This window comes from Rhipicephalus microplus, chromosome 7, assembly GCF_043290135.1.
Source record: "Rhipicephalus microplus isolate Deutch F79 chromosome 7, USDA_Rmic, whole genome shotgun sequence".
NCBI classification, from domain to species: domain Eukaryota; kingdom Metazoa; phylum Arthropoda; class Arachnida; order Ixodida; family Ixodidae; genus Rhipicephalus; species Rhipicephalus microplus.
Window position 1 is genome coordinate 164,927,310 of NC_134706.1, and position 25,565 is coordinate 164,952,874.

At 46.0% G+C, this 25,565-nt stretch overlaps 2 protein-coding genes across 4 annotated transcripts in view; both read left to right on the forward strand.

Annotated features, from left to right (window-relative positions):
- Positions 1–6,919: 6,919 nt before the first annotated feature.
- Positions 6,920–16,080, forward strand: LOC142767701 (uncharacterized). The gene is made up of 3 exons (XM_075869898.1): positions 6,920–7,427; positions 11,047–11,132; positions 11,672–16,080. The coding sequence occupies exons 1-3, from the start codon at positions 7,280–7,282 to the stop codon at positions 11,750–11,752; spliced, it is 315 nt and encodes a 104-aa protein (XP_075726013.1). The 5' UTR covers positions 6,920–7,279; the 3' UTR covers positions 11,753–16,080.
- LOC119179476 (uncharacterized) overlaps positions 15,819–25,565 on the forward strand; it is a 38,546-nt gene continuing 28,799 nt past the window's right edge. The window contains exon 1 of one of the 3 annotated variants that reach the window (XM_037430554.2): positions 15,819–16,129. In XM_037430554.2, coding sequence (XP_037286451.1) covers positions 16,095–16,129 — 35 coding nt within the window. In that variant the 5' untranslated portion in view covers positions 15,819–16,094. The remainder of the gene's footprint in view (positions 16,130–25,565) is intronic. The other 2 variants (XM_075869897.1, XM_037430553.2) reach the window with 2 other exon arrangements.

A 25,565-nucleotide genomic window follows, 5' to 3' on the forward strand; every position in this document is an offset into this window, starting at 1 on the left:
TAGTGAAGCGCAATTGTTGCACATTTGCTGATTTTTGTTTCGTGAGAAAACAGTTCCAAGCCACACGAACTCACACGGAGCCAAAAGCAGGCCAAAGTACGAATATTAGACAAAAGGTCCGTTCGATTCACCTGCACCCGTCGGAACCGGTTCACGGCTGTGCACGCGAAGTTCGGAAATTTTGCAGCGTGAGTTCAGCGGTGCAGGCAGAGCACGACACTTGAAACAAATGACGATGTGCCGACAAGGTGCAGGCCTTATTTCTTTTCGCTTAATTTACACCGTTCAGCAAACACTCACCGATGGCAAATCGAGCATGCGGACAGTTTATGAGGCGCAAAGATCTTGAAAATACACAGCGCGTTTGTAGAGGCAGGTACGGCGCCTAAGCCACCTACGTCTAAGTGCTGCGTCGTCTGCTCAGCTGCACGCGCGGCTACACCAAGCCGGCACCGTCAGCGAAGGAGGTGCAGGAAAATCGTGAACCGGTGCTGCACCTTTTCTGCACCTTTCGAAACGAATGGCAGGGTTCAGCGGTCGTCAATGCTGCACCGCTGAAACGAATGGCAAGGTGCAGCACCTCGTGAACTGGTTCACGTGGTGCAGGTGAATCGAACGGACCTTATGGCAGCTCCCATAGACACTAGCGCCAGAGTTCCCTCTAGTAAGTGCTGCAGGAAACTCTATGGGTTCTTTAACGTGCACCCAAATCTGAGCACACGGGCCTACAACATTTCCGCCTCCATCGGAAATGCAGCCGGGATTCGATCCCGTGACCTGCGGGTCAGCAGCCGAGTACCTTAGCCACTAGACCACCGCGGCAGGGTAAAGAAACACGAGTGCGTGTCTCTTTTTTTTTTTTTTTTTTCATTTGTGTTCAGTGTTTCTATGCGCCGTTCATAAGTACGAACCCACAGCAACTCGCCTAATTGTCAGTGCTACTGAGCGTTTGCCGTAGTTACAATTGAGCGCGTGCATCTTTGTCTGACCCGTGAACTCTTTTAATATCCGTGTTTCTTTTCTCTCTCGCATGCAGTTAGCGAGACACAATTAAGGCCCAATGAAATCACGTAAAAAAGGCACCTAGTAGGTCAGCAATTGGGAAAATTTTCAATTACGCGCCATGTGTTTGCATGACGTCACATCCAATTGTGACGTCATATTTTTATTGTTTTTTGTTTTCGCGTTGATGGTGACAAGGAGTTTCTTACAATACTTACTAGAGGGAACTCTGGCGCTAGTGTATAAGGGAGGTGCAACGCACGGTGCTTCAGCGAGCATGGGAATGATGGGTAGTACACACCATAGAGTTTCTATGGTACACACATTTGTCTAATATTCGTTCTTCTGGCCTGCTTTTGGCTCCGTGTGTGTTCGTGTGGCTTGAAGCTGTTTTCTTACAAAACAAGTATTAGCAAACTTTCCGTGGTTGCGCTTCAATATTTTTTTTAGACTTACTTTACACATCGGCTCATGAAGTTCAAAAGGGTTCAATCTCTCTTTCAAAGCAAAACCGAAAGACAGCAATAAACGAAGCCGCAAGTACGATTCGCCGCCCGCAAGTACGAAGACTAGGCAAATGTGTGTACTACCCGTCATTCCCATGGTCGCTGAGCGATCGCAGCGCCAGAGTGCCCTATAGTTAATTTTGAGAAACTCTATGCTACCAACGCCTCGTCTAGAAAGATGCCTGAGGAATAGCTCGCGCTCCCAGCGGAGTTGGCCTGCCTTCAGTTTTAAACAAGCTCCGTGCAATGGCGCTTGCGCCCGACACTATCATGGAAAACAACCAGGAGGACGCTTTGACAGGTAGAATTGCGAAAAACCAGAAAAAAGGTAAAAGAAAAAGGAAAAAGGCGCGTGTTGCAATTAGTTACATAAACATGCAGGGTGGCAGAAAGAAGGCAAAATGGTTAGAGATTGAGGAGCAGTTAAACAAAGAACAGATAGGCGTGTATGCGGTTACAGAAACACACCTTAGAGACTTGGAAGAGCCACCACATATTAAAAATTATGTTTGGGAAGGGTGTAACAGGACCATATCGGAAAGGAAAGGTGGGGGTGTAGGAATGCTAATTCACCGCGGAGCCAAATGGGTTAGAGTGAAACAGACGTGTTCAGAGCACCTCTGGGTTCTGGGCACAGTAGGTGGAAAGGAAACGTGGCTAGGGGTAGCCTACTTGTGGACGGGGAATAACTGCGGAGAAAAGAATCAGGAGATAGTGGATTGCATGAGTGCGGATATTAAGGAATTTGGTAATGGGGCCGAAATCATCCTTCTAGGGGACATGAATGCCCACATACATGACCTTGACGGATATTCAGACACCAATGGGAAGTTATTACTAGATCTTTGCGAGCAACATAGTCTGGAGATAGTTAACACGGGGCCTAAATGTGACGGCCAGATCACATGGGAAGTCGGAAACAAGCAATCAAGTATTGATTATTGTCTCATGACTGAAGGAATTTACCACAAACTGACAGAAATGAGGATAGACGAGGGAGGCATTAACAGCTTGGGTAGTGATCATAAACGAACCAATAACATTACAAATGGGATACGAAACTAAAAATATGAGCATGGAATCAAAGTCTGGCAGCTCGTATTTAAATGACAAACAAATAATAAATATAGCCGCAAGAGTCGAGGAAGAAGTAGGCGAAATACCAGGCAAGGACTGGGAGTATAGTGAGCTGTTACATCTAATGACGAAGGAGATAGGGAAAGAGAAGAAAACTGTCTGCTGGAAAGGAAAAAGGAAGCCAAAAAGTTGGTGGAACAAGGAAATCCGGGAGGCGATCGAGAAGCGACGCGAAGCATCACGGGAGCATAGAAAGGCAAAAAAGGAGAAGCGGCCGCAGGACGAAGTCAAAAAAATATGGGAAATATATTTGGAGAAAAAATCTCTTGTACAGAAATTGGTAGAGGCAAAAATTAAAGGTGAAAGTGAACGCTGGATGACAGAGATACACGAAATAGAGATACAATGACTGCGTCTTGTATAGAAAGGTGACGGATGCCGCAGACATTTCACTAATTCAGGAAGATCTTAATAACATAACTAAATGGTGTCAATTATGGCGTATGGAATTAAACGTTAGAAAATGCAAAAGTATGAGGATTTCCAGTGCTGAAGTGACTTCCCCTACTTACACACTTAATAACATCCCACTAGAATGCGTAACATCGTACAAATACTTGGGTGTCCATATTACCAATAACCTTTCATGGAAAACTCATATTGATTACATAGCCACCAAGGCCACTAGCACATTAGGATATTTTCGCCGGAAGTTTCCTCAAGCGCCATCTTCATTAAAACTACTACTGTACACAACTTTCATTCGTCCGAAGCTTGAGTATGCATCGTCAGTATGGGACACCGGATATCAGAACCACATAAAATTACTAGAAAAAATACAAAATCGCTCAGTCCGTTTCATTTTAAACAATTACCAAAGAACTGCGAGTGTTACTAACATGAAAGACATTCTACACCTTCCATTGCTATCACATCGCCGAAAACTATCTCGACTCTATCTTTTCCATAAAATCTACTACCACAATTCATATTTACATTCTATGCTTCTTCAGCCACCGCCGTACATTTCATCCCGCATCGACCATCGCCAAAAGGTAAACATTCCACACAGCAACACCGTCGGCTTTTCACACTCATTTCTCCCCACAACGACCAGAGACTGGAACAATCTGCCTGCATCACTCACAAGCATAACTAACACCAATAATTTCAAAATCGCACTTCGAAGTTTCATTTCGAGTTAACATCGTTCAGTGTTTGTTTCATACCTTTAATTTTTTTCTCTTTTTTTTTTTTTTTTTTTTATATGTTTCCCTTTTGTTGCTATGCTTCTCGTATTCTAGTTTTGCGAGTGGCTACTTTTTGTACATTATGTTTTTTTTTTTTTTTTTCATTATATCTCTTTTGGCAGTGCATCCAATGATAAAATCTTGTAATTCTTCCAGGACAGTCCAGTGTTTTGATTCCTGTGTTATTCATTTTGGTTCATTGGCCTTTGTTCTTGTAACTGATTTTTGTTTAAAGTGTCATCGTGATAATTCATTTCTGTATTTTTAAAACTATAACCAAGTTATTATTACGTGTTAACTTTCTTTGCCCCTCCCCTCTTCAATGTACGTTTGTACCCTGAGGGTATTTGAAATAAAAAAAAGGAGGCCGCGCCTAGGATTTTTTGGAGCCACATAAAGGCGCTAGGTAGGAAGTCTGTCACAACGCAACAACATATTCTAGATGAAGGAGGAAATCAATTGGAAGGGTACGAAGCGCTAGGTTACATCCAAAAGGTAACAGCCGATTCGTTTCAAAAAAGCGTCCAGGGGATCTCCCCGGTGAGTAAAAGTGTGGCGGAGAAAGCAACAGAGGAAGAGCTAGTACTTGATAATTTCAACTGGAAAAAGGCCGAAGGAAAAATTCCAAAGCGCACTGCCGCGGGTTTAGATGGGATTCCCGTTAGCCTCATTAACGAACTAGGACATAACACTAAAGAAGCATTGTTAAAAGCAGTAGAAAAAAGCTTAAAGGACGGACAAATACCGGACAGTTGGCGACAAAGTAGAATGAACTTAATCTATAAAGGCAAGGGAGAAAAGGACAAGATTCGCTCGTATAGACCACTAACCATTACATCGGTACTATACAGGTTGGCGATGCAAGCAGTAAAAATGAAAATAGAAACATGGGCCGAACATAACGATATTTTGGGAGAACTTCAGAACGGATTTCGAGTCGACAGGCGGTTAGACGATAACCTGTTTGTTCTCACTCAGTGTATAGAAATATCTAAAATAGAGAATAGGCCCTTGTACGTGGCTTTTCTAGACATCACTGGGGCATACGACAACGTTAATCAGGAAATTTTGTGGGATATATTGAAAGGAATGGGCATGGGCGACGACTGTATACAGATTTTGAGGGAGATATACCGAGAAAATACAGTTTGCATAGAGTGGGAAGGAATGCGTAGCAAAGAGAACGTTGAGGTTAGCAGGGGTCTGAGACAGGGATGTCCTTTGTCCCCACTGTTATTCATGCTGTACATGGTGAGTATGGAAAAAGCGCTAGAAGGTAGCAGCATTGGTTTTAATCTGTCACACAAACAGGGCGGCATGATGATTGAGCAGAAGCTTCCAGGTTTATTTTATGCGGACGATATCGTCTTATTTGCGGACAGTCGAGATGATATACAGCAGCTGGCGAATATATGCGGAAGGGAAGGTGAAGCTCTTGGACTAGGATTCAGTGTAACGAAGTGTGGTTTGATGGTATTCAATGATCCCTGTGATCAGACGGTGTCCATACAAGGCCAAGAAATACCGAGGGTAAGTGAATACAAGTACCTTGGAGTATGGGTAAATGAGAGTGATAGATACATGGAGGTACAGGAAAAAGCCTCGGCAGCAAAAGGAAAGAGGAATGCGGCAATAATGAAGCACAGAGCGTTGTGGGGATACAATAGGTATGAGGTGCTTCGAGGTCTGTGGAAGGGTGTAATGGTTCCAGGGCTTACTTTTGGGAACTCAGTGGTGTGCATGAGGGCAGAGGTGCAATCGGGAATGGATGTAAATCAAAGGACTGTGGGACGCCTCGCGTTGGGTGCTCACGGGAAGACGACAAACGAGGCTGTAAAGGGCGATATGGGGTGGGCAGGTTTTGAGGCGAGGGAAGCGCAGAGCAAAATAAGGTTCGAAGAAAGGCTAAGAAATATGAAGGAGAGTAGATGGGCAGAGAAGGTGTTCCGTTATTTGTATAGGAAGAGCGTGGACACACAGTGGAGAAAAAGAACTAGAAGACTCACTAGTAAATATACGGCTGGTATTGTGAGCCATATGTCAACAAAGAGCGTTAAGGGAAAAGTCAGGGAGGCGGAGAGGATTTACTGGATGGCAGCTATGGAGAAAAAACCGGCTTTGAGTAACTACCGAAAGGGCAAAAATGAAATAAGGAGGGAGGCATTTTACGATAATTCAAGGGGAAGCGCTTTACTGTTTGAAGCGAGATCGGGTTGCCTTAGAACGCGTAGTTATAAAGCAAGATTCAGTAAAGAAGAAGAACAATGCACATGCTGCGGGAAAGATAAGGAAACGGCGGAGCATGTTCTGATTGAATGTGGAGATATCCACCCAGGTGTACGTTTGGGCACGAGCCTACAGGAAGCCTTGGGTTTTAGGGACAACAATGGAAAGCTGAACACACCCGCGATTGAAATAAGTAAGAGACGGTTAGAGTATTGGTGGCAGAAAATTAGAAAGGACAAAAATAAATATTGGAAAAATAAAATATGGACAGTGTGCCGTAAATGGCAGAGAACTTAAGCTGAAAATTTACCTTTTTTCCATTAAGATAGAATTTATCGAAGTAGAGGCATTAGGCCAACATAAAAAAAAAAGAAAAAAAGGTTTTTTTTTTTTTGTCGAGCCTGGTGGCATACTTGTCACCACCCCGTTATAAAGGGGACGCTCATAGCATCCATCCATCCATCCATCCATCATCACGGCGGCGGACTGTACCAGCCATAGAGTTTCTCAATATTTTGGGAAACTCTATGGCATCAGCTAGGCGTTTTCCATTTGCGGCTCATAGTGGCGCGTCAGTCGAGAGTTGTTCGAGACTTGTAACTGTACATTACTGTTTCGGAGGCTATGAAAAGTGTTCAGTTGTTGCACCGCGCGCCACAGGTGACGCTAATGACCGAGAACATTTTAAATTGAAGGAGAAAAAGGGGTGTGGCAGCTGTTTTTTCCGCTAGCAGACAAAAACGCGCAGTCGTCGTGGCAAGACGCCGTGGCGGCCGTTCTGAAAGTTAGTATGGCATGACGATAGTTGTAGTGCGAGAACAAAACGACGACACAGAGACAAGAAGGACACCTTCGTGTCCTTCTTGTCTCTGTGTCGTCGTTTTGTTCTAATCTAGAAACGTTGGGTACTACCCATCATTCCCATGGTCGCTGAACGATCGCAGCGCCAGAGTGCCCTCTAGCATAGAGTTTCCCAAATTTTGAATAACTCTATGCCCTCTAGTTAATTTTGAGAAACTCGATGTCTGTGGCCTCTCCCCGTAACACTCTCTGCAATAATGTGATGACGTCGGGGAACGAGATTCTGCATCATGAACCAACGTGTTGTCGGACCTGCCTGTGTAACAGGCAGTTTGCAGTGTATTCGATTCGGTCGCAGTACACTCGCCATCTTCTTTTCTTCACTCCCGGTGTTAGATCTGTTTGTTGAAGCGGGACATGCAGGGCGTCCCGCTACGTGCGCTCTTGTCGGTGCCATTCAGACCGAAGAATTTTGCACACCCGTATGCCATGGCCGATAAAGGGGTGGTAACCTCCAAACAAAGCTTTAACGTCCAAAGGGAGCTGCTTGGTGCGAATGCAGAAGGTAAATGTGCGCGCACGGCAAATGGAGACTGCGATGAGGGTTACGAGGACTGAATGATGAAGAAAAACACACGAAAAAAAAGCCCGAATAACTAGAAATGTAACTTAGAAGTGTGGCAGTTTGGGCTAGTTGGTATGGCATGTTCTGCTCTTTGTGCCATATGGTTTTTGCCACATGGTTACTGTCTCCTCTATATATTTTCATGCGCAATCAACTCAGTTGGAAGTTAGCGCTCGTGTTCTTCTTCTTTCTGTGTCGTCGTTTTGTTTTCGCGCTATAACTATCTTCATGCCATACCAACCAGCCCAAAATGCCACACTTCGAAGGAAATGTGTCGTAAACTAGAGTTAAAGCAGTTAGCACAGCATATTAGCAAAAGTGACAAAAATGGGCTCAGCATGTTTTTTTTTTCTGCCAAAACACATAAATTTGACATGCCCTTCCGTGCCATTGTGATAGAAAGTGGTACGTTGCAAAAGCAACTCAGCTTGTTTATTCAGACCCAATCAAAATTGTCTAAATATTTATGACCCATTTTTGATCAAAAACTCACAGGCTCTGATAGAATTTTTCAAACAGTCAAATCAATCTAATCTTTTCGGTTATTCAATGGACATAAAGGACCTATACTACTCTCTGTCTCACGATGAGGTATTAGAATATATAAGGGATAACATAGAAATTTTCGGGGAATTGAACTTCCTATTAAAAACTGGCATCAGTGCGCGAGATTTTCTTGACTTGGTTTTGCTGTACCTTACCTCTACTTTCGTTCAATGGAATGATTGCATTTATCTGCAGAAAAAGGGTGTTTCAGTCAGCTCATGCATAGCACCTCTATTCAGTGATCTATCCCAGACAACACAAACACAACCTCAGGACGCCCTCAGTATGCTTTCATGAGGACAATATGACGCCCTCAGAATGTCCTCTTATGGTACTAGAATGGCACTAATCCCGTCCCTTTGTCCGTACACATAACAACCTCAGCACATCCTCAATACAACACTTTAGGACTTTTTCAGTATCTTTTCAGAACAACGATTGTGTGGCCGGTTCAGTACTGTGGGCAGTGATACTACTTAGGATTTACTTCTTTTCATGATATCTTCATACATCAAAAGAAAAACACCTGCGAGGTCTCGTGTATATATACTGTATTAATCAACAGACAGGTGACAAAACAAAGAAAGCTTGTTGACTGAAATTTATTTAACAGTAATTAATCACAACTGACAGTTTTGTCAGGCATTCGAGTCCGCGTGTAGTCTGAAAAAAGAAAAGCAGTATTAAGGCAGTCAACACAGGTCAATCAACTACGTTTGTAATCTTCCTCGAAAGTTTGACACAGTGTCTTCATCACCACGTGTATCGCGCCCAATGCACTCAGTGTTAGAGGCTCCGTTCTGACAGCCTATCAGTACACTCGACACGGGCGTTGACTTGAGTTGCCCGAGGTCAGGCCATGTGTCAGATGCAGAAGTAGATCCTTACACGTTCGGACCATGCTGCTTCGAAGCACAATTGATATCTGGTGTTCCAGGCTGCTTCGAACCACACCTCGCCGCGGTCGGCTGGTAACAATGCATCCATGATCAGTCTGAACGTTGTGCAGCCCAGTGCATCCATCAACACGACAATTTACCAGGCGTCATCACCTACGACTCACAGATATCTCACTTTTAACCATGCACACACACAACAAAGGCCACGAACTTCCACTAGTACACTCCACCTTCCCTGACAGGGCCGCTGCTGCCATTTTGACGGGTGCGACTGTTCTCACAACAAATCCGTGCAGGGCGGGGCCTCGCCGCGATGACGTAGCCACCATTTCCTTTTTTTTCTCTCTCTCTCTCCCTCTCTGTTTGGCAGCGCGTTCGCTCAACACCACCTAGACGTCTTCTTCTCCATCTATTTTCCTTCTATTCTTTTTATCCCTCCTTCCCCCCACCCCTATAAGGCACTGCGCCGTGTCGCCTGAAGGCAGACAGAAATTAGGTGCCCTTTTCCTCTTCATTCTAACCACTACCACCACCTAGACTTGGTTCGCTGTGTGCTGTTCTGTGGCTGTATGCTGCGCGGACTCGCTCGCTGGATTTCGTGCCGACCGGTTGTGCGCCCGCGCGCTTGCGACCTTCGGCGTCACTGTAGCTCTGGCCGACTGGGCTCGCCCTACGTCACCTCCTTCCGCCGACGGCCTTCGACGACACTGGACCTGCTCTACGCCATCTACAGACGCCGACAACATCTCTCGCAAGTGTACCCCGTCCTCGGACTCCAGTGACCATGCTTCCATCTTTCCTGTCTCTCCTATCCCCTCAGTTTGTTGTTGCTTCTTCTTCCTCTTTGCTATACCTTTACTTCTACCCTTTTTATCCCTCCTCACCCCCATCCCTTGTGAGCCCTGTGGTGGTGTCGCTCACTGAAGCAGACAATAAAGGGGCTCACTTTTCTCTTCCTTTCTCTTTATTAAGAACCACTCGCATGTATGCTGCGCGCCGCGTCTCCCTGTTCTGTGGCGGCGTGCGCTGTCTTGTCATATTAAGCTGTTGAATATTAAGCTGTTGAGAGCTCCTTGGCTGTTGTCAACGGGAGGTATGTTGTGCGGACATCAAGAGACCTAAATGTAAGAATGTCTCGATTGCCTCTTAATGTTTTGCTCTGCGCGTAGATTTAGCATTGAAACACGTAGATGAAGGGACTCAACACGGCAGGACAGGCTTGTTTGTAGTTGCGGTTAGTGCAACACTAGACAATTCATTGGTTTTCGCCTTTTTGAAGGTCGGGTTATCATTGTTCTGGTTGCCGGTTCAGTTTCCCTGGCACCGATTTATTTCGGTTTGAGTGGAGTACCGGGTCCGGGACATGACCGGATCTTCAGAAATTTTAAGAAACGTTATTGGAAGTGAACTGTTTTAGTTTCGGGCCCCAGTCATGATTAGAACAGCGCATGCAAGCTAATCATGACTTGAAAAAAAATTCAAGGTCTGCCATAGGGTCACATACCTTATCTATTCTGCTCCTGTGCTCTTTAGATAATTGTCTTGAATTCAAGGCAGAGCTGCGCTTGGGCGTTTATTTTGTTTCCATTTGTGCGTTTCAGAATTAACATTTATGTTATTTTCAACACCGAAAAAGCAATCGTGCGCAACAAAAGACACGAATTATGGTTGGGTTATTCGTGACACATCCGTATGTGCCATCCCTGGTCCTGCTAAAAGTGTGAATTACACGTCAGAGCGAGGCAGGCCCGATGTTGAACTCATATGAGAAGCTGAAGCGTCGAGCTTTTTTGTAGTGTTGTATTAAAAACCCAAGACCCAAGCAAACTGTAACGTGTTGGTGCTGCTTGTAAGCTGAAACTTAAACGCCATATGAAAAAAGTCTGGGTAATTATTAATAATAATGATAATTATATTTATTATTCTGGTTGACGAAAGCCAGCCAGAATTTCTTGCCAGAGGCAGCGCATCTTAGTTTTTTTTGCTGCCATTACACAAAAACTAACACGAGATTTGATATTGCCCTCTGCCATGCATAAAACTAGGTGCCTTCGCCCTCTGCCATGCATAAAACTAGGTGCCTTCATTAAATCCTCTTTATTGTTTATTTTCAGCCAATGTCGTCTTCTCCGTGATCCACTGCGGATCTCGAATCCCTCTGGACAATGTGCCGTTTCCAGTTGTCAAGGGAACCGCCAAAGTATGCATATCTGGAATGGAATACTAGCAGAAGACACAGGAGAAAAAGAAGACCAAATATGTTACATCGTGATGCACTTGCAAACGTTTCAATCTCATTCAGATATGCAGTAGCCTTCCAGTTCAAAGATTGTGTGCAGGCAGTGTAAGGTGCATACTTTGCGGCAGCTGTATTTAACGTATTTTCCCTTATACATATGCCCCTTTTGGGGCCCTTAGGGTCTTTCTAGCCAATGAATACATTTAGGAAAAGCCCAAGAGCATTATGACTGTGAACGAGACACATAGCCGGGGGTTGCTGCACACCGAAATGTTCAGTTTTGCTGGGACCTCTTCTACCTCCTCTCCCACCTTTGACGTTTTGCCATGCCTTCCCCCCCATCAGTAGTTGCGAGCGAAAGAAAATCATGGCTACATCCCTGGTGTGAACTATAAAAACATGGGCTTGTTTTTTTTTTTTTTTGCACTTATCAAAGCTGACCTGTGTGTCTGCTAACATGCAAAAACGCCAGAAATAAATATTCTTTATTTCATTTACAGCATGCAAGTACCGCTGATTGGCCGAAGGAGTGTACGGAAAAAGTGAACAAACCTCCAAGGCACAAAGAAGAGGGTTCATGAGGCTTCTCTCCTTTGCATCGAAAGGCTATGTAGTATGCACCATACATTGGGTTGCATGTTTTGGATACATGACGGGCAAAAACTAGGCAGCTCTACGTTGACTATTTCTAGTTTCACGATACTAAATGTACATGTTAAAGACTTTAGTTCAAAAATACTAGCTGATAAATGCTAAGTTGAGACGATCACCTTCCGGTAATATTTTGTTGTGCATTCGTGTTCCTTATGCAACCCCTTTTTATATCCCCATTCCCATATGGTGCCATTTAAAAAGTTTTCAGATTGAATAATTAAGCAGCTCGCCCAAGTCAGTAGTACAGTGTCTAGTACAGTGTCTAGAAATATTCTAGGCACTGTACCTCTACCGTGCCTCTACCCATATTGACAGTTGGCTTGGAATGGCTTGGCTACTTGACTATCTAGAATGGTGCCGCATAGTCAATGGTTGCCAGCTGCTAGTTTGTTATTACGCGCTACAGTGGCATATAATGACTAATTTAAGGCGGTGACATTTGGGAACACACTGTTTCAAATTGACACTTTGAAATACTAGGCTCGATGCCTAAGCCAATTATTTACGCGTGTCTCATTAAGCGAAACGCGTAATTTGATAATTTTCTGCCAAAAAAGAAACAAATGAGGTGAAAATATACAATAACTTTATGACTGTATGAAATGAACGTGTGAAGAAAGTTTTCACATATGAAATGCATCTAGTTGGTGCGCAAAGGTCTTGAGGAATTGTATCTAAGTGCTCAGTGCAATGTGCTGTAATCCCCAAAAGGTCATTGACAGGACCTTTTCCAGACCAATTGTTGTCCCAGATAGCACTCGAAAAAACGTTTGAACTGGCGCTCGCGCGTTGCTTTTGTCCTCTTCAAAACGTCCTTAAAAGTACTTTTTCGGTGTAAATTGTTGTTCTCAGAAAGCACTCGAAAAGACGTTTCTGGGTCAAACCAGCTTGTGTCGTCCTCAGTAAGTACTAAGGTCAATGAGAACTGTGCGAGGACGATTGTACCATATGAGGACGACCTCAGGACATCGAGTGTTGTCTGGGATTGGCAAAAGTCGGCAAAAAAACTGCAGGAAAAGTTATAAGGCTCGCATGTAGTCAAAGTATTCAGATACGAGCATGATTTCTCGGTTTTTTTAAATAGTAATTCTTCTATGTTCCACTCGTTTGCGACTCAAACGATAGGTGTGTTCGAAGATTGTTTAAAGCCTCTTGTGTTGACACATGAAATGCCCGAGAATGACAAAATACGCTTTTCGGACTTAAGACTGGTTTTTAGCTCACACCACAACTGTTGGTGTTATGAACCACGTGCGCAGAAACCTCTACTTCCTTTTTCTTCCGCTCACAGCAAGTTAGTTAAGCGAGGCATAGCACAAACCTGTCTTGAGAATGCCTTAAATAGGTCGTGCGCCCACAATATCTGCGAGCTTCAAAGCTCAAGTTTCCTGGCTTAAGGCTTCGGGTTTCCCCGAGGCGTTTATCGCTTCCGTTGCTGAGGCTATCCCGCGGAATAACAAGGCAGAGCAGAGGCAGCGACAGAATCCGAGCAACATGGATACAGAACGTGAAAGGATAACCGTGATTCCATACATACACCAGATATCTCATGGGCTCAATAAAATTGGAAAACGTGTTGGAGTTCGTGTCCTTGTCTCGGCACCGTTCAAATTAATCAGCCTCATCAAATCTACAAACCCCCTGGAAACGCAGTCATCAACGGAATGCAGAGTTCAACATAGAAACAGGTATGCTCCTGGGAAGTTGTCTATATACCCCCCTTTCATGCGGTGCTTGTGATGTCGGAACGACCGGAAGGTGTCTGCACGATCGGCTGAGAGAACACGCTAACAATGTTAGAAACGGGAAAGACGTACCTCCCACTCCCCCATCCCCTGCGCGGACCCGTGTCGGTGCCTTCGTGTTGAAAGACAATAACAGCTCCACGCTTTTCTCTTCACTTTCCTCATTCAAGAAACTCTATCAACGGGAAAGATGGTTTTCTTGCACTGCACTGAGTGCAATTGTGTGCCCCTTTTCAAGGACACAGCGACGCTGTACAAGCACAAAGAGCAGCGCACCCGAGTCATTGTCGAGGCCGCGCACATGGCACGCGAATAGGTGCCTTGCATTAGCAAGCCCTCTGTGGCTCTGTCCGAGAAGGAACTAAGGTTCCTCGAAGGTTTCGGTGCGAGCAAGTAGTTATATTATCTTTACTTTTCTGTTTCGTTTCCTTTTAGATTTTTCTTTGCCATTTTTTGTGCTATTGTTTTTTGTTTGTTTTTTTTATCTCTAACTCATGTTCTGCTCTTTGTACCATATGGTTTTTGTCACATGGTTACTGTCTCCTCTATACATTTTCGCGCTCTGCGCAATAAACTCAGTCGGAAGTTAGCGCTCGTGTCTTTCGTGTCCATCTTGTCTCTGTGTCGTCATTTTGTTCTCGCGCTATAACTATCGTCATGCCGGGACAGCTTCTGGTTTGATGGCGCTGACGGCGCAACAAGCTTCCGCTAGCAGACGAAAACGCGTAGCCGCCGTAGCAAGACGCTATGGCGGCCGTTTTGAAAGAGCTTTGCCAAAAGTATATTATCACGATTTGTTCTTGCGTTGCCGCAGAAACTTATTACTGCGTAATCTCTAGCGGTGTAAGGCAAATACAGTATAATGATGGCTTTCGGAACTGCCCACGATAAACAATGCTATACGAGTCTGTCAGTTAATTGGTAGTGTACATACGCAATTGATTTCCAGGTGCGAGAAACCCAATCACAATGTCTTGTATCTTTTCTTGTGACTGTGGTATTCGAGCCTTAAAATAAACTTAAACTATGTGGCGCAATTCCGTGGCTTTTGTCTGATTGTGTAGTCATGCAGCTTATTTTTTTTTTCATGTCAGTCACATTCTTTAGCAACACACATCGTCGAAAAGCTGCGCGTGCCACCCTTTTCTCGTGCATGTCTTTCCTCTGCTTCTTCTTGAGTTCTTCTAATGAAAGCTGTTAACGCAGCTGAAGCCAAAGCGTCGAGCATGGGACCGCACTTTGAGGTATCGGTGAGCACTTCGTAGTCACTCATTACTCACGAGGGTGCCTGCCGGGGCATTGGGATGAACACACTTCCGGCTTTTCTATGTCCTCCAGAAGTTCGGCCTATTGGGTGATGCTATCTGCATTGCCGGGCGACTTGGCTATGCGATGGTGACGGCTCCTAATAATGACGGCCATGTCTTGTGTGACGACTACGCATTTCTCCACAAATAGCGCTCCTTTTTTTTTCTTTTAGCACTACAAACCCCCCAAGACGACCTATCTCACCATTCTCAAGAACTTTCCAACAGCATGCAGCAGGCAAACAAAGTTTTCTATGTCTTGAAGCGAAATGACGCCACTCGTTCACGGCATGACGGCACTTATTTCACTGTATTCGAGCTCAGTTCTCGGAAATAGTCTGTTCTTTTTCGCCGATGATATTCTGGAAAGTACGCCACTCCCATCGGGCAGCTTTCGCTCCTTTGTCACGGGTTTTGAAAGGTAAGCGGGCAAATTCAGGAACATCCATAGAAGGTATCCTTCGACAAGGTCCTACATTCCTCTGGCAATTTGTACCTTCTTACCATTGATGATGTGAGTGAAATTCTTCAGGATGTCTTCCCTATGAAAAGTTAATATCACACACACGCGATGGGTTGGACAGTTTCTTATCAGCACGAGCAATAGCGTGGTCCCATGCCTATCGCTGCTGAGGTACACGCGGGGCACAAAATAAATGTCATGGTGTCTCTCATTTCCTGTAGGCACTCGTACAGCTGGAAACGCCACATTTAGGCATGATGACAACAGGCAACACATACAAAGCAAAGCACGCTGAAGCACTAAACTGCAGAAAGAAGCCTCCACGGATAGCGACCCACTGCAACGCGCAGAGCTGACGGAGGTTACGAGAGTGACACTAGCGAGCATGCAGTGAGTGAAACCGGATGCGACAGCAGCGCTACATTTGTCGCTGGCAGCGGCGGCGCCGCGCAACATCGCGCAACATCGCTCAGTTTTGCAGCTTACCAAGTTCTAGAAACTTTGGTTTTTGCTTCCTACCAAAACAATGGCGGACGCCTTATTTCGAATACCGAAACTCAAAGTCAAAGTGTCTGGCCCCTGCGGTCAACGTGAAGTTATGATGCTGTAAGTGAGCTTTCTAGGACGACTCGCCTCGGATGCGGTACTCCATGCGCGCAGGAGGAAGCGGGTGGTGGTAGGCACGAATAACGAGAAGCTACGAACGAAGCAAGACACACCAAAACTTTATGAAAGTGAAGCGAGACATCGTAGGATGAATCCCCAACTGGAAGCGTTGGTCGGCTGTGGGTACGTATAGCTGTACAGCTTTGTAGGATTTGTTCGTTCGTCGGCAGAGCCATGGCAGAGTGAGGATTCTTGGACACTGCAGTCGTGCATTAATCCAGCTTTCTTTTCTCGCTACCATTGCTTCGCCCATCAGTGTTGAAAGGTGTCGACTCGGAGTGCGTTTGCGTGAAAACATTTGGAGACGTCGAGTGGTGGTGGTGGTGGAAAAACATTTCTGGAGGCACTGTTGCGAGCGCGTTCTGACATTTCGATATTCGTGCCGGAGCACGAGTCAGGTCGTTAGGACACGGGAGGGCTATGTAACAGTGAAGCCAGCCGAAATCGTTACAAGAAGGCCCGGTCCCCTCTTTGGCTGGTGATAGTACATTGTCAAACGCAGAATGTCGCTCTCAAGGCACCGCTAGCGGCATACCTTCTTTGACAGTGACAATAAGTCTTCATCCTCTCGTGAACTTCTGCCTAGTTCATAGCTTGGTCATAGCAATACTTGCGTTCATACACACAAGCAGCCAATGTATCTGCGGGAGCCAGCCGAAGACCTTGCTTCCACGCACTGGGTGACCAGCAGCTAGCTTGCCGGCACTGTGGGGCTGGCATAGGGATATTCTCCAAGTAGCTACTGCACGCGTGCAGAATTTCACTAAATATCCCTGCATCTTGTATCGTATGCTTTGAAAATTTCACAAAGCAGATCGGCAGAGTGCTTTTGTGTTCAGCTCACTGTTCAGGTCACGGTGCTCCTTTGACACGCTTCTGAACTCGCTATATTTTGCAATGTCACTGGGCGAAGTTGGTTGGCTAATTGTATCATAGAAATGTTGTCTTTTTTTGTTCTTGTCTTTTTGTGGGCTACAACTGATTTGGGGTCTCAATGTCTTGTTTACTTGTGTGCACGGAAATTGTTAGCCATGATGCAGGATCGTTTGCTCAGACTATACACGCCTAATTAAATGCATTTCACTGGAACACCACAGCACTTTATTTCCTGAACACTTTAGTGGTATGACTTATTTATTAATGTTGAGCCATGAAAATAGTACTCACTGAAAAACATTGTTTGGTGTAGCAGAAGACGTTACTGCACATTGGCTACTGTGCTACTCGTTTGCAATAATGTGCGCTCACATTCTCAAAAGTAGATTGCGAGAACAAGGTTACTATAAACAACTGTTCGAATTTGATTGAATTAAAGGGCATTATAGCCTATATTCGGTTCATTGCTGCAGAAAACATTAGTCTTGTTTTTTGAGCAGGAAATTCGTGCAGAATTAAAGGAGAGCCACTCACTTATTGAAGAAAGCCTATAAGTGTATTGCTTTGAGCAAGAGGGCACATGCACTCATTTCGTAGTTCAAAACAAAAGGAAGTAATTGTGATGTTGTACTGCAAGCGGGAAGGTATGCACGACCCTCTAAATACTAGCTCATTTCTTTGTACTTGCATCCTTATTACTTCCACAATTCGAGCACTGACAAAGAGCGAAAATTTGTTGCGGAAGGACACATGGTCAAGCTATTGGCAAATGTTACACGGTGGCAAATTTCACAATGTTGAAAGGGAAGCTTAAACTAATCAACAATCATGCTTCAGCAGCGCCTCCTCTATTTTTTTCAGTGCCCGGGCAAACGCTCTTTTCAGGTTGTCGAGCGCACGCTCTGCCTCCGCTCACCGCTGCCGCATGATGGAGCTGTGCGAGTAGACTGCGGGATTAGAGGCCAAATTAGAGGGAAGTGGACTGGGCTTCAAACTCTCTTTCGTCAAACAACGAAAACTCATTGAACAGGCACTAACAGCATTGATGTACGCAAATGATATAGTGCTAATGGCCGACAACCAGGAAGATTTGCAGAGATTGTTGGACATCTGTGGTAATGAGGGAGATAGGTTAGATTTCAGCTTCAGTAAGGAAAAATCAGCAGTCATGATTTTTAATGACAATGAAGGTAGTGAGCTTAGAATATAGGAGGTCACGCTAGAGATAACAGATAAATACAAATATCTGGGCGTATGAATAAGCAATGGGGTCGAGTACCTAAGGGAACACGAAACATACGTGTAGACTAAAGGTAACAAGAATGCAGCAGTAATGAAAAACAGGGCACTGTGGAATTACAATAGGTATGATGTTGTGAGAGGATTATGGAAAGGGGTCATTGTTCCTGGTCTGATGTTCGGAAATGCGGTCTTGTGCATGAGATCAAAAGTTCAAGCAAGATTAGAAATTAAGCAACGTGGAGTAGGTAGGCTTGCCTTAGGAGCTCACAGGAATACACCAAATCAGGCAGTACAAGGTGATATAGGATAGACGTCATTTGAGGGCAGGGAAGCTAGCAGCAAGATAAAATTTGAGAAGCGATTGAGAGAAAGGGGGGAGGAGCATTGGGCTAGGAAGGTATTCAGCTACTTGTACATGAAGAATGTCGATACAAAATGGCGGTGTGAACCAGAAAATTGACTGGTAAATACTTGGAAAACAGCAGGGGGCCAAACCAAAAAGAATTATCGGTTAAGAAGGTGAAGGAAGCCGAGACCGATAAGTGGAGAATTGGCATGATTAAGAAGTCCCCACTAGAGATCTATCGAACTTTTCAGCAGGAAATTGCCAAAGAAAGGATCTATAGTAATACTTGGGGTAGTTCTCTACTGTTTGAGGCCAGGACGGGAGTATTGCGAACGAAGACATATCGGGCCAAATACGAAGGGGTAGACACGGTATGCAGTGCGTGGGGAGAGGAAAAAGAAACTGCGGAAAACTTGATATTATTCTGTAAAGGGCTTCACCCTATAGTTCAGGATGATGGCGCAGAGTTTTTCAAAGCACTGGGGTTTAGGGACAGTGAGGGCAAAATAGACTTTAAGTGGGTAGAATTAACTAGAAGGAGATTATCTGATTGGTGGCTAAAGTCAAGGCACGAGTGAAAATTAAACCCTTCACTGCAAAGTACGAATCCTCAACCTCACTATTTAAGGGAAAAAAAAAATATAGTTTTTGTTTCATTAAGTATTACGGCTTGGTGGCGCTAGCCACCGCCCAATCTAAAGGGTACAGCCATATACATCCATCCATCCAGCGGGATGCTGGGGCTGAACGGCCGCACCTATTAGGAAGCTCGCAAATTCGTGTTTTCATGCGAGTTAATTTGCAGTCATGCTTCTTGGCGGCGTTCACGGATGCAGGGAGGATGAAAAGTAACACGAGCATAGTGGTGTGCTGTTTTCACAGGGCTCTGTCAGGCCATGCTGCCAGTTCGATATATGCATTTGAGTTTTATAGCATTCGCACTTAATTTTTTCTTTAAAGCTGTTGCAGCCTCATTATTCGCATGCTGTGACCACTCTGCATATCTGACGGAAAAAAATCAGATAGTCTTTTTTCATGTCATAAGTTAAAAAAAAAAAGCTCACCTGCCCCTTATGGATTCACCTGAGATGACTAAAAAGCAAAAACTGTCCTCGTTTTCTTCCGATGGAATGCACTGAATGCTTCCTACTTCCCTCCGTGATATTTCTGCACCCAACATGGTTGTCTTACTGCCTCACGGATTGGAGACAAAGCTAGCTTTCCACGCCTCAGCTGGTTATGCACTGCCCTTATGATCGGCCCATTTCTACCATGCGAAGATGTTATATGATGCTGTCAAGTTATGTGACCTTCTGATACATCACAAACAATTATGATGTGGCACATCATATAATGGGGTTTTTGCGTAATGATGATTTCTTGCATCACTCGTGTTCACGTCGCCGACACGAGAAGACGGTGGACGCCGCCGGCGATCAATTTTCGCTTTTGATGAGGCACTTAAAGCTGTCACCTTAATGCACTATACGGCTATAGCTCCATGAAATTGCAGCTTCTGCTGTTGTTTGGGGGAATGTGCTTGCAGTAATCAGGCAGAATAATTTGTCTCCTAATAAATTTTCGTACTACACTATAATATGTAACCGTCATTTACAACCTGAGTATTTTATAGATTATAAGTAGTGGCGGCTGAAGACTACCGGTCACGTTTGGCAACATGACAATTGGTATCACTGAACGGGAGTGTGCTTCATCCTAAAAGCAAAAAAGTGAGCCTATCAGTAACAACGCTTCTTCGCGATCACTGCCATGTGCAACGCTAACATTACGCCCCAAAGCTTACTGGGAGCACCACACAGGCATTCGGCTCTACTCTGCTCGCTACCGACTTAAAAGGCCAGAGTGAAGAAAAAAGAAACAGAGCTGAGCAGCCAGATATTAAGGCTACAACGATTCGTCCAAGAATACACAGACAAGCTCAAGCAACTGACCACAGGCTGCATTTTTCATGCCTGTCACCATGGCTCAAGTTGAGAGTCTACATTAAACTTCAGACTTTAACAGCACCTGTTCAAAACATAGGCAATGATCGCAGAAATCGCGCCCCATATAGGGCTGTTCTTGTTTATTTCATGATGATTTCACTGTCTAAACTATCAAATGGTGAAATCACCTACCATAGTTTCTAATTTTCTGACACTTGCTTCTTCTCGGTTGTAACACATGTGATGCTTTGCGAAGGTAACGAACGATGACCTATATCCCTTGAAGCAGTCTAGTGGCCTTTTGTGCTATTTAGTGCATGAACTCCAGGCTTGCGCATAATATGCTACGCCTCTAGAGAGTGCCAAATCGCGGCGTCTAAAGTGCGGACTCGGCACCAATGTATGTTCATGCATGTCAAAGACTTAAGTATAAATACAGCAGAATTATCTGGAATAAAAGATTTTTGTTCTGGCGCTTACTCAGGGTGTTGCTGCTACAGCCCGATAGTGCAGTGGCGACGAGGATGGGATTTAGCTGAAACACCCCCTGCTAGCGCGATTGGCAGCAGCACGCATCGGACGGACGATGGCATCACGCCCCTCGGGGTTCGACGAAACGGTGAGCAGCTGGAGCACGTACCGGATATGCCTGGAAGCTTATTTTGAGGGAAATGAACTCCCCGACAGTGCAAAGCGCCGCGCTCTTTTGGTGTCTTCGTTGAGTGATAATGTCGTCCGCCGCTTGCAAGATCGCCTTTCAATCATGTCAGTCAACAGCCAAACCCACGAATAAATCGTTGAATACTTTGAGGAACAGTACAACCCCCAAGTTAATGAAACAGCAGCATGTTTTTCATTCTTCATGCGCAAACAACTGGAAGGTGAGCGTTGGGGAATACATCTCAGACCTCCGACGATTGGCGAAGAATTGCAACTTCAGTGACTGCCTCGATCGGATGCTGCGAGACTGCATCGTATGTGGCATTCGGGACAACGATGCTCGTCGTTGCCTCCTCACGCACAAAAGGCTAACTGTCGAGGATGCGGAAGAATTCGCCATAGCATCGAAAAAGCACTGAACGACGTGCGAGACATGCGCGAAAGGCTCCAGGAGATGACCGCGAGCAGCACCAACGTTTTGAGGTCACAGGGAGGGCGACGGCACTGGACACAGCGGAGCAATAATGAAGCAGGCAGGTTGGCGTGCTATCGATGTGGTGGCCCCCACGCCACGCGCACATGCCGTCACCGTAATGCAAGATGCTGTCATTGTGGCATAAAAGGACACCTAGCAAAAGTGTGCAGCCAGGGGCGTTCCCAGGTGACGGGCACATATGCAGTAGAGCCAGCAGAAGGTGAGGGAGGAAGAAATGCTGCTTGCTCTCATTGCTCACAGCCCGGGCACCGGCGCTGCCATGAAACCACGCGAGGAAAATTTGACATGGCAGGGTCAGACCCTGTGGATGATCATAGACACGGGTTCTCCGGTCAGCGTCATCCCCATGAGCATATTCGAGAAACATCGCATGTGGGCCGGCTCTGGAGAAGACGTCACTCCGGTTAACATGCTTCTTGGGGCCGTTACCTGTTGTCGGTCGGATAACTATAAATGTACAGTCGGGTTCAACGGTGGTAGCGGGCACGGTAATCTTTGTGGGCTGTGAGGGACCCCTGCTCTGCGGCCATAGCACTATAGAAGCATACCGCAGGTTAGGGGTGTCGCTTTGGGATGACGGCAATTCGTCGAATGTAAATACAGTGCGTGAAAACGCCGAAGTGAATTCCTTGCTCGAAGAATTTGCGGATATATTTGAAGACAAGCTGGGTTGTTGCATGGGGCCACCTGTGAAACTGCACCTCAAAGCGGGAGCCCGCCCACATTTCTGCAAAGTGCGTACAGTGCCGTATGCTATGCGTGCGAAAGTCTCAGCCTAGATCGACCGTCTCGTACAAGACGAGGTGCTTTCGCAAGTAAGTGTTTCGGAATGGGCAACTCCGGTGGTCACAGTCACAAAGAACGGTGACATACGGTTGTGCGGCGATCGTTAACCCCGCATCGCACTTGGAACAATACCCTTTGTCCAAGGTTGAAGACATTTTTGCAGCTCTTTCCGGAGGGGAAGTCTTCACAATGCAGGACTTGCGCAACGCCTACAATCAGCTGCCACTGGACGCAGAAGCCAGGAAGATAACAGTGCTAAACACACACCGAGGCCTGTACTTCTACAATCGACTAGCATTTGGTATTGCTTCAGCTCCCACATTGTTTCAGCGACGTATGGAATCCATACTGCAAGGGGTGCCGATTGCACAAGTGTACCTCGACGACATCATCATCACGGAAAAGAGAAACCACACTTCTCTGCTCCGGCAGGTATTTCAGCGGCTTCGGGAAAACAACCTGAAGCTGAACAAAGCAAAGTGCCGATTCAGAGAAGCTCAGGTGTCGTTCCTAGGGCATCGCATCGACGAGGATTGCCTTCACTGCCTGCAAGACAACCTAGAGGCAGTACTAGCAGCGTCGAAGCCAGCATCGGTAAGCCAGTTGAAGTCTTTCCTGGGCTTGGTGACATACTATGCGAAGTTTCTGCCCTACTTGTCAATGACGCTAGCTCCTTTATATGGTCTACTGAAAAAAGGAGTGTAATAGAACTGGGGGCCAGGACATGAATGGGCATGCGAGGCTGTAAAGATTGCCTTAAGTAAAGCTAAATTTTTTGCCCACTATGACCCACAAAAGCCTCTAAGACTGGAGTGCGACGCGTCGTCGGTCGGCTTGGGCGCAGTGTTGGCACACCGGATTAATGATACGGACTATCTAATAGCTTTTCACTCGAGAACCCTAACACCAGCGGAGCGCAACTACTCGCAATTGGAAAAAGAAGCGCTTGCGCTGGTTTTCGGGGTGACAAGGTTTCGAGACTACCTTTTTGGGAACAAATTTTGTTTGGTGACTGATCATAAGCCACTGACAGGGCTGTTCCATCGCGACAAACCTATTCCGCACATGGCACCGGCCAGGATCCAGAGATGGGCACTGTTATTATCCACATATCAGTACCACATTGAGTACCGAAAAGGGCAATTGAATGGGAATGCTGACGCCTTGAGCCGTTAGCCTTTGCCGGAACCAGAGCACCATGGCGAAGATGATCCCGTAGAATACGTGCTGCATGCGCAAGCATTGACAGATTTATCTCTTTGCACGCAGCAGTTGGCGGACGGCACGAACGATGACGGTCTCCTGAGGCAGGTGAAGACATGGATTCTGCACGGCTGGCCTAAACAACTCGGGCAGGAACAACAGGGCTTCCTGCCGTACTTCACCCGCAGACACGAACTTACTGTGAGTAAGGGGCTAATCTACTGCTGTCATAGGGTGGTTCTGGCCGAAGCAGTGCAGTCAAATATGCTGCAACTACTCCACGATACCCATCCCGGCATGACGGCTATGAAACGTCTGGCGCGCTCATTGTTTTGTCCCCCGGATCAGACCACGACATAGAAGAGTTGGTGCACAGCTGCCAGCCATGTGTCCAAAATTGGCCCATGCCAGCAAGGCAGGCCCCTATCAGCTGGCCGAAAACCGAAAAACATTGGTCTCGCCTGCACATCGACTACGCGGGGCCGGTGGAAAGGCACATGATTTTGGTCGTAGTGGATGCAAAAGCCAAATGGTTAGAAGCAGCACCCCTCAGAATGGCTAGTGCAGAAACCACAGTTGAAGCACTGCAGGGTATGTTAGCTCGTTTTGGCCTGCCTCAGACAGTCGTCTCCAACAATGGGCCGCAATTCAACAGTTCAGTGACTAAAAATTGTTTTGAAGTTAATCAGGTGCGCCATGTCAACTCCACCCCATACTACCCTCAATCAAACGGATCGGCAGAGCGCACTGTGCGCACCATTAAAGAAGGAATCAATAAAAAAGTGGGGAGTTTGCTCAGTCGAATTAACAAGATTTTACTACGTTACAGGACAACACCGACTCAAGGCGGCCAGTCGCCCGCAGAGATGATGCTCGGTTTTCAGCCAAGGACCCATCTAAGCGCACCTTTTCTAGAGAAGGTGTACCGTGACCCAGCGCAGAAGCTGTGTTTCCTCAGGGGCACCTGTGTGGGCACGCCAGTACAATCAAGCCGGCCAGAGATGGTTACCCCGCACAGTGACGGCATCAAGAGGCAAGCGCTTGGTCATGGTGGACACCACCGGAAAAATGCAGTGCCGTCACGTGGACCAGCTGCGGCCGCGGCACCCCACAGTAGTGGCAAAGCAGGAGCTTTGCGCAACTTGATCTTCTGAGCAATGACACGTGATCCTCCTTCACCACACCAACCTTTGGCAGGTGACATCAAGTCAACTGACCTATCGCTGGGCATATCGCGGGTGCCGAGTGAACCAGGATCAAGGGCACAAACGGCATCTTCCCGGGCGTTTTACGTGCATAAAAAGGCAGCCTGACAGACTGAGCTTTGTCTAAGGGAAAGAAAGTGCCATATCGCGGCATCTAAAGTGCGGGCTCGGCACCAATGTATGCACATGCGTGCGCAAAGAGTTACAGTATAAATACAGCTGCATTATCTGGAATAAAAGATTCTTGTTCTGGCGCTTACTCGGGGTGTTACTGCTACAACCCGATAGTGCACAGAGTAGCAATCATTGGGGAAAATTAGGCACCCAAGCTTTTAATATTAGCTCCTGGAAAATGCTTTTCTCAAAAATCGACTTTCAGTTAGTAAAAAAAGCAACTCTCAGTCAAGCGAACGTCACGGTAACATAACGATCTTCCGCGGATTACTGGCATCGGCTATCTGGTATCGACGTAGCATACGATGCGCAAACGCCTCGATCAAGTAGTCGCGAATAACACATGCCTTTGAAGTGAGCTAGGTGTCCAGAAAAACAAGTGCTTCAGGATTCTCATTCCCAAGTTTCCATTACATCTTTAACAATGCGAATACAGCCGAAAACCAAGCCGTATAGCAGCTTCGAATGCAGCCGCAGCATTCGTTTACGCGAAAGACGACATGGCAGCATATCTACTCCAGTTGCGGCGCCTGGCAGTGAAATGCCGCACTAGCACCGAGGACTGCTTCCCGTTGAAATCTGCACTACGCCCGGGTACTGAAAATATAGAGGAGGCGCTGCCTTG

Coding starts and splice junctions, on each gene's coding strand:
- LOC142767701 (XM_075869898.1), top strand. CDS start 7,280: ATGCAGGGCGTCCCGCTACGTGCGCTCTTGTCGGTGCCATTCAGACCG. Junction 7,428..11,046: donor GCTTGGTGCGAATGCAGAAG/GTAAATGTGCGC, acceptor GTTTATTTTCAG/CCAATGTCGTCTTCTCCGTG. Junction 11,133..11,671: donor TTGTCAAGGGAACCGCCAAA/GTATGCATATCT, acceptor TTTCATTTACAG/CATGCAAGTACCGCTGATTG.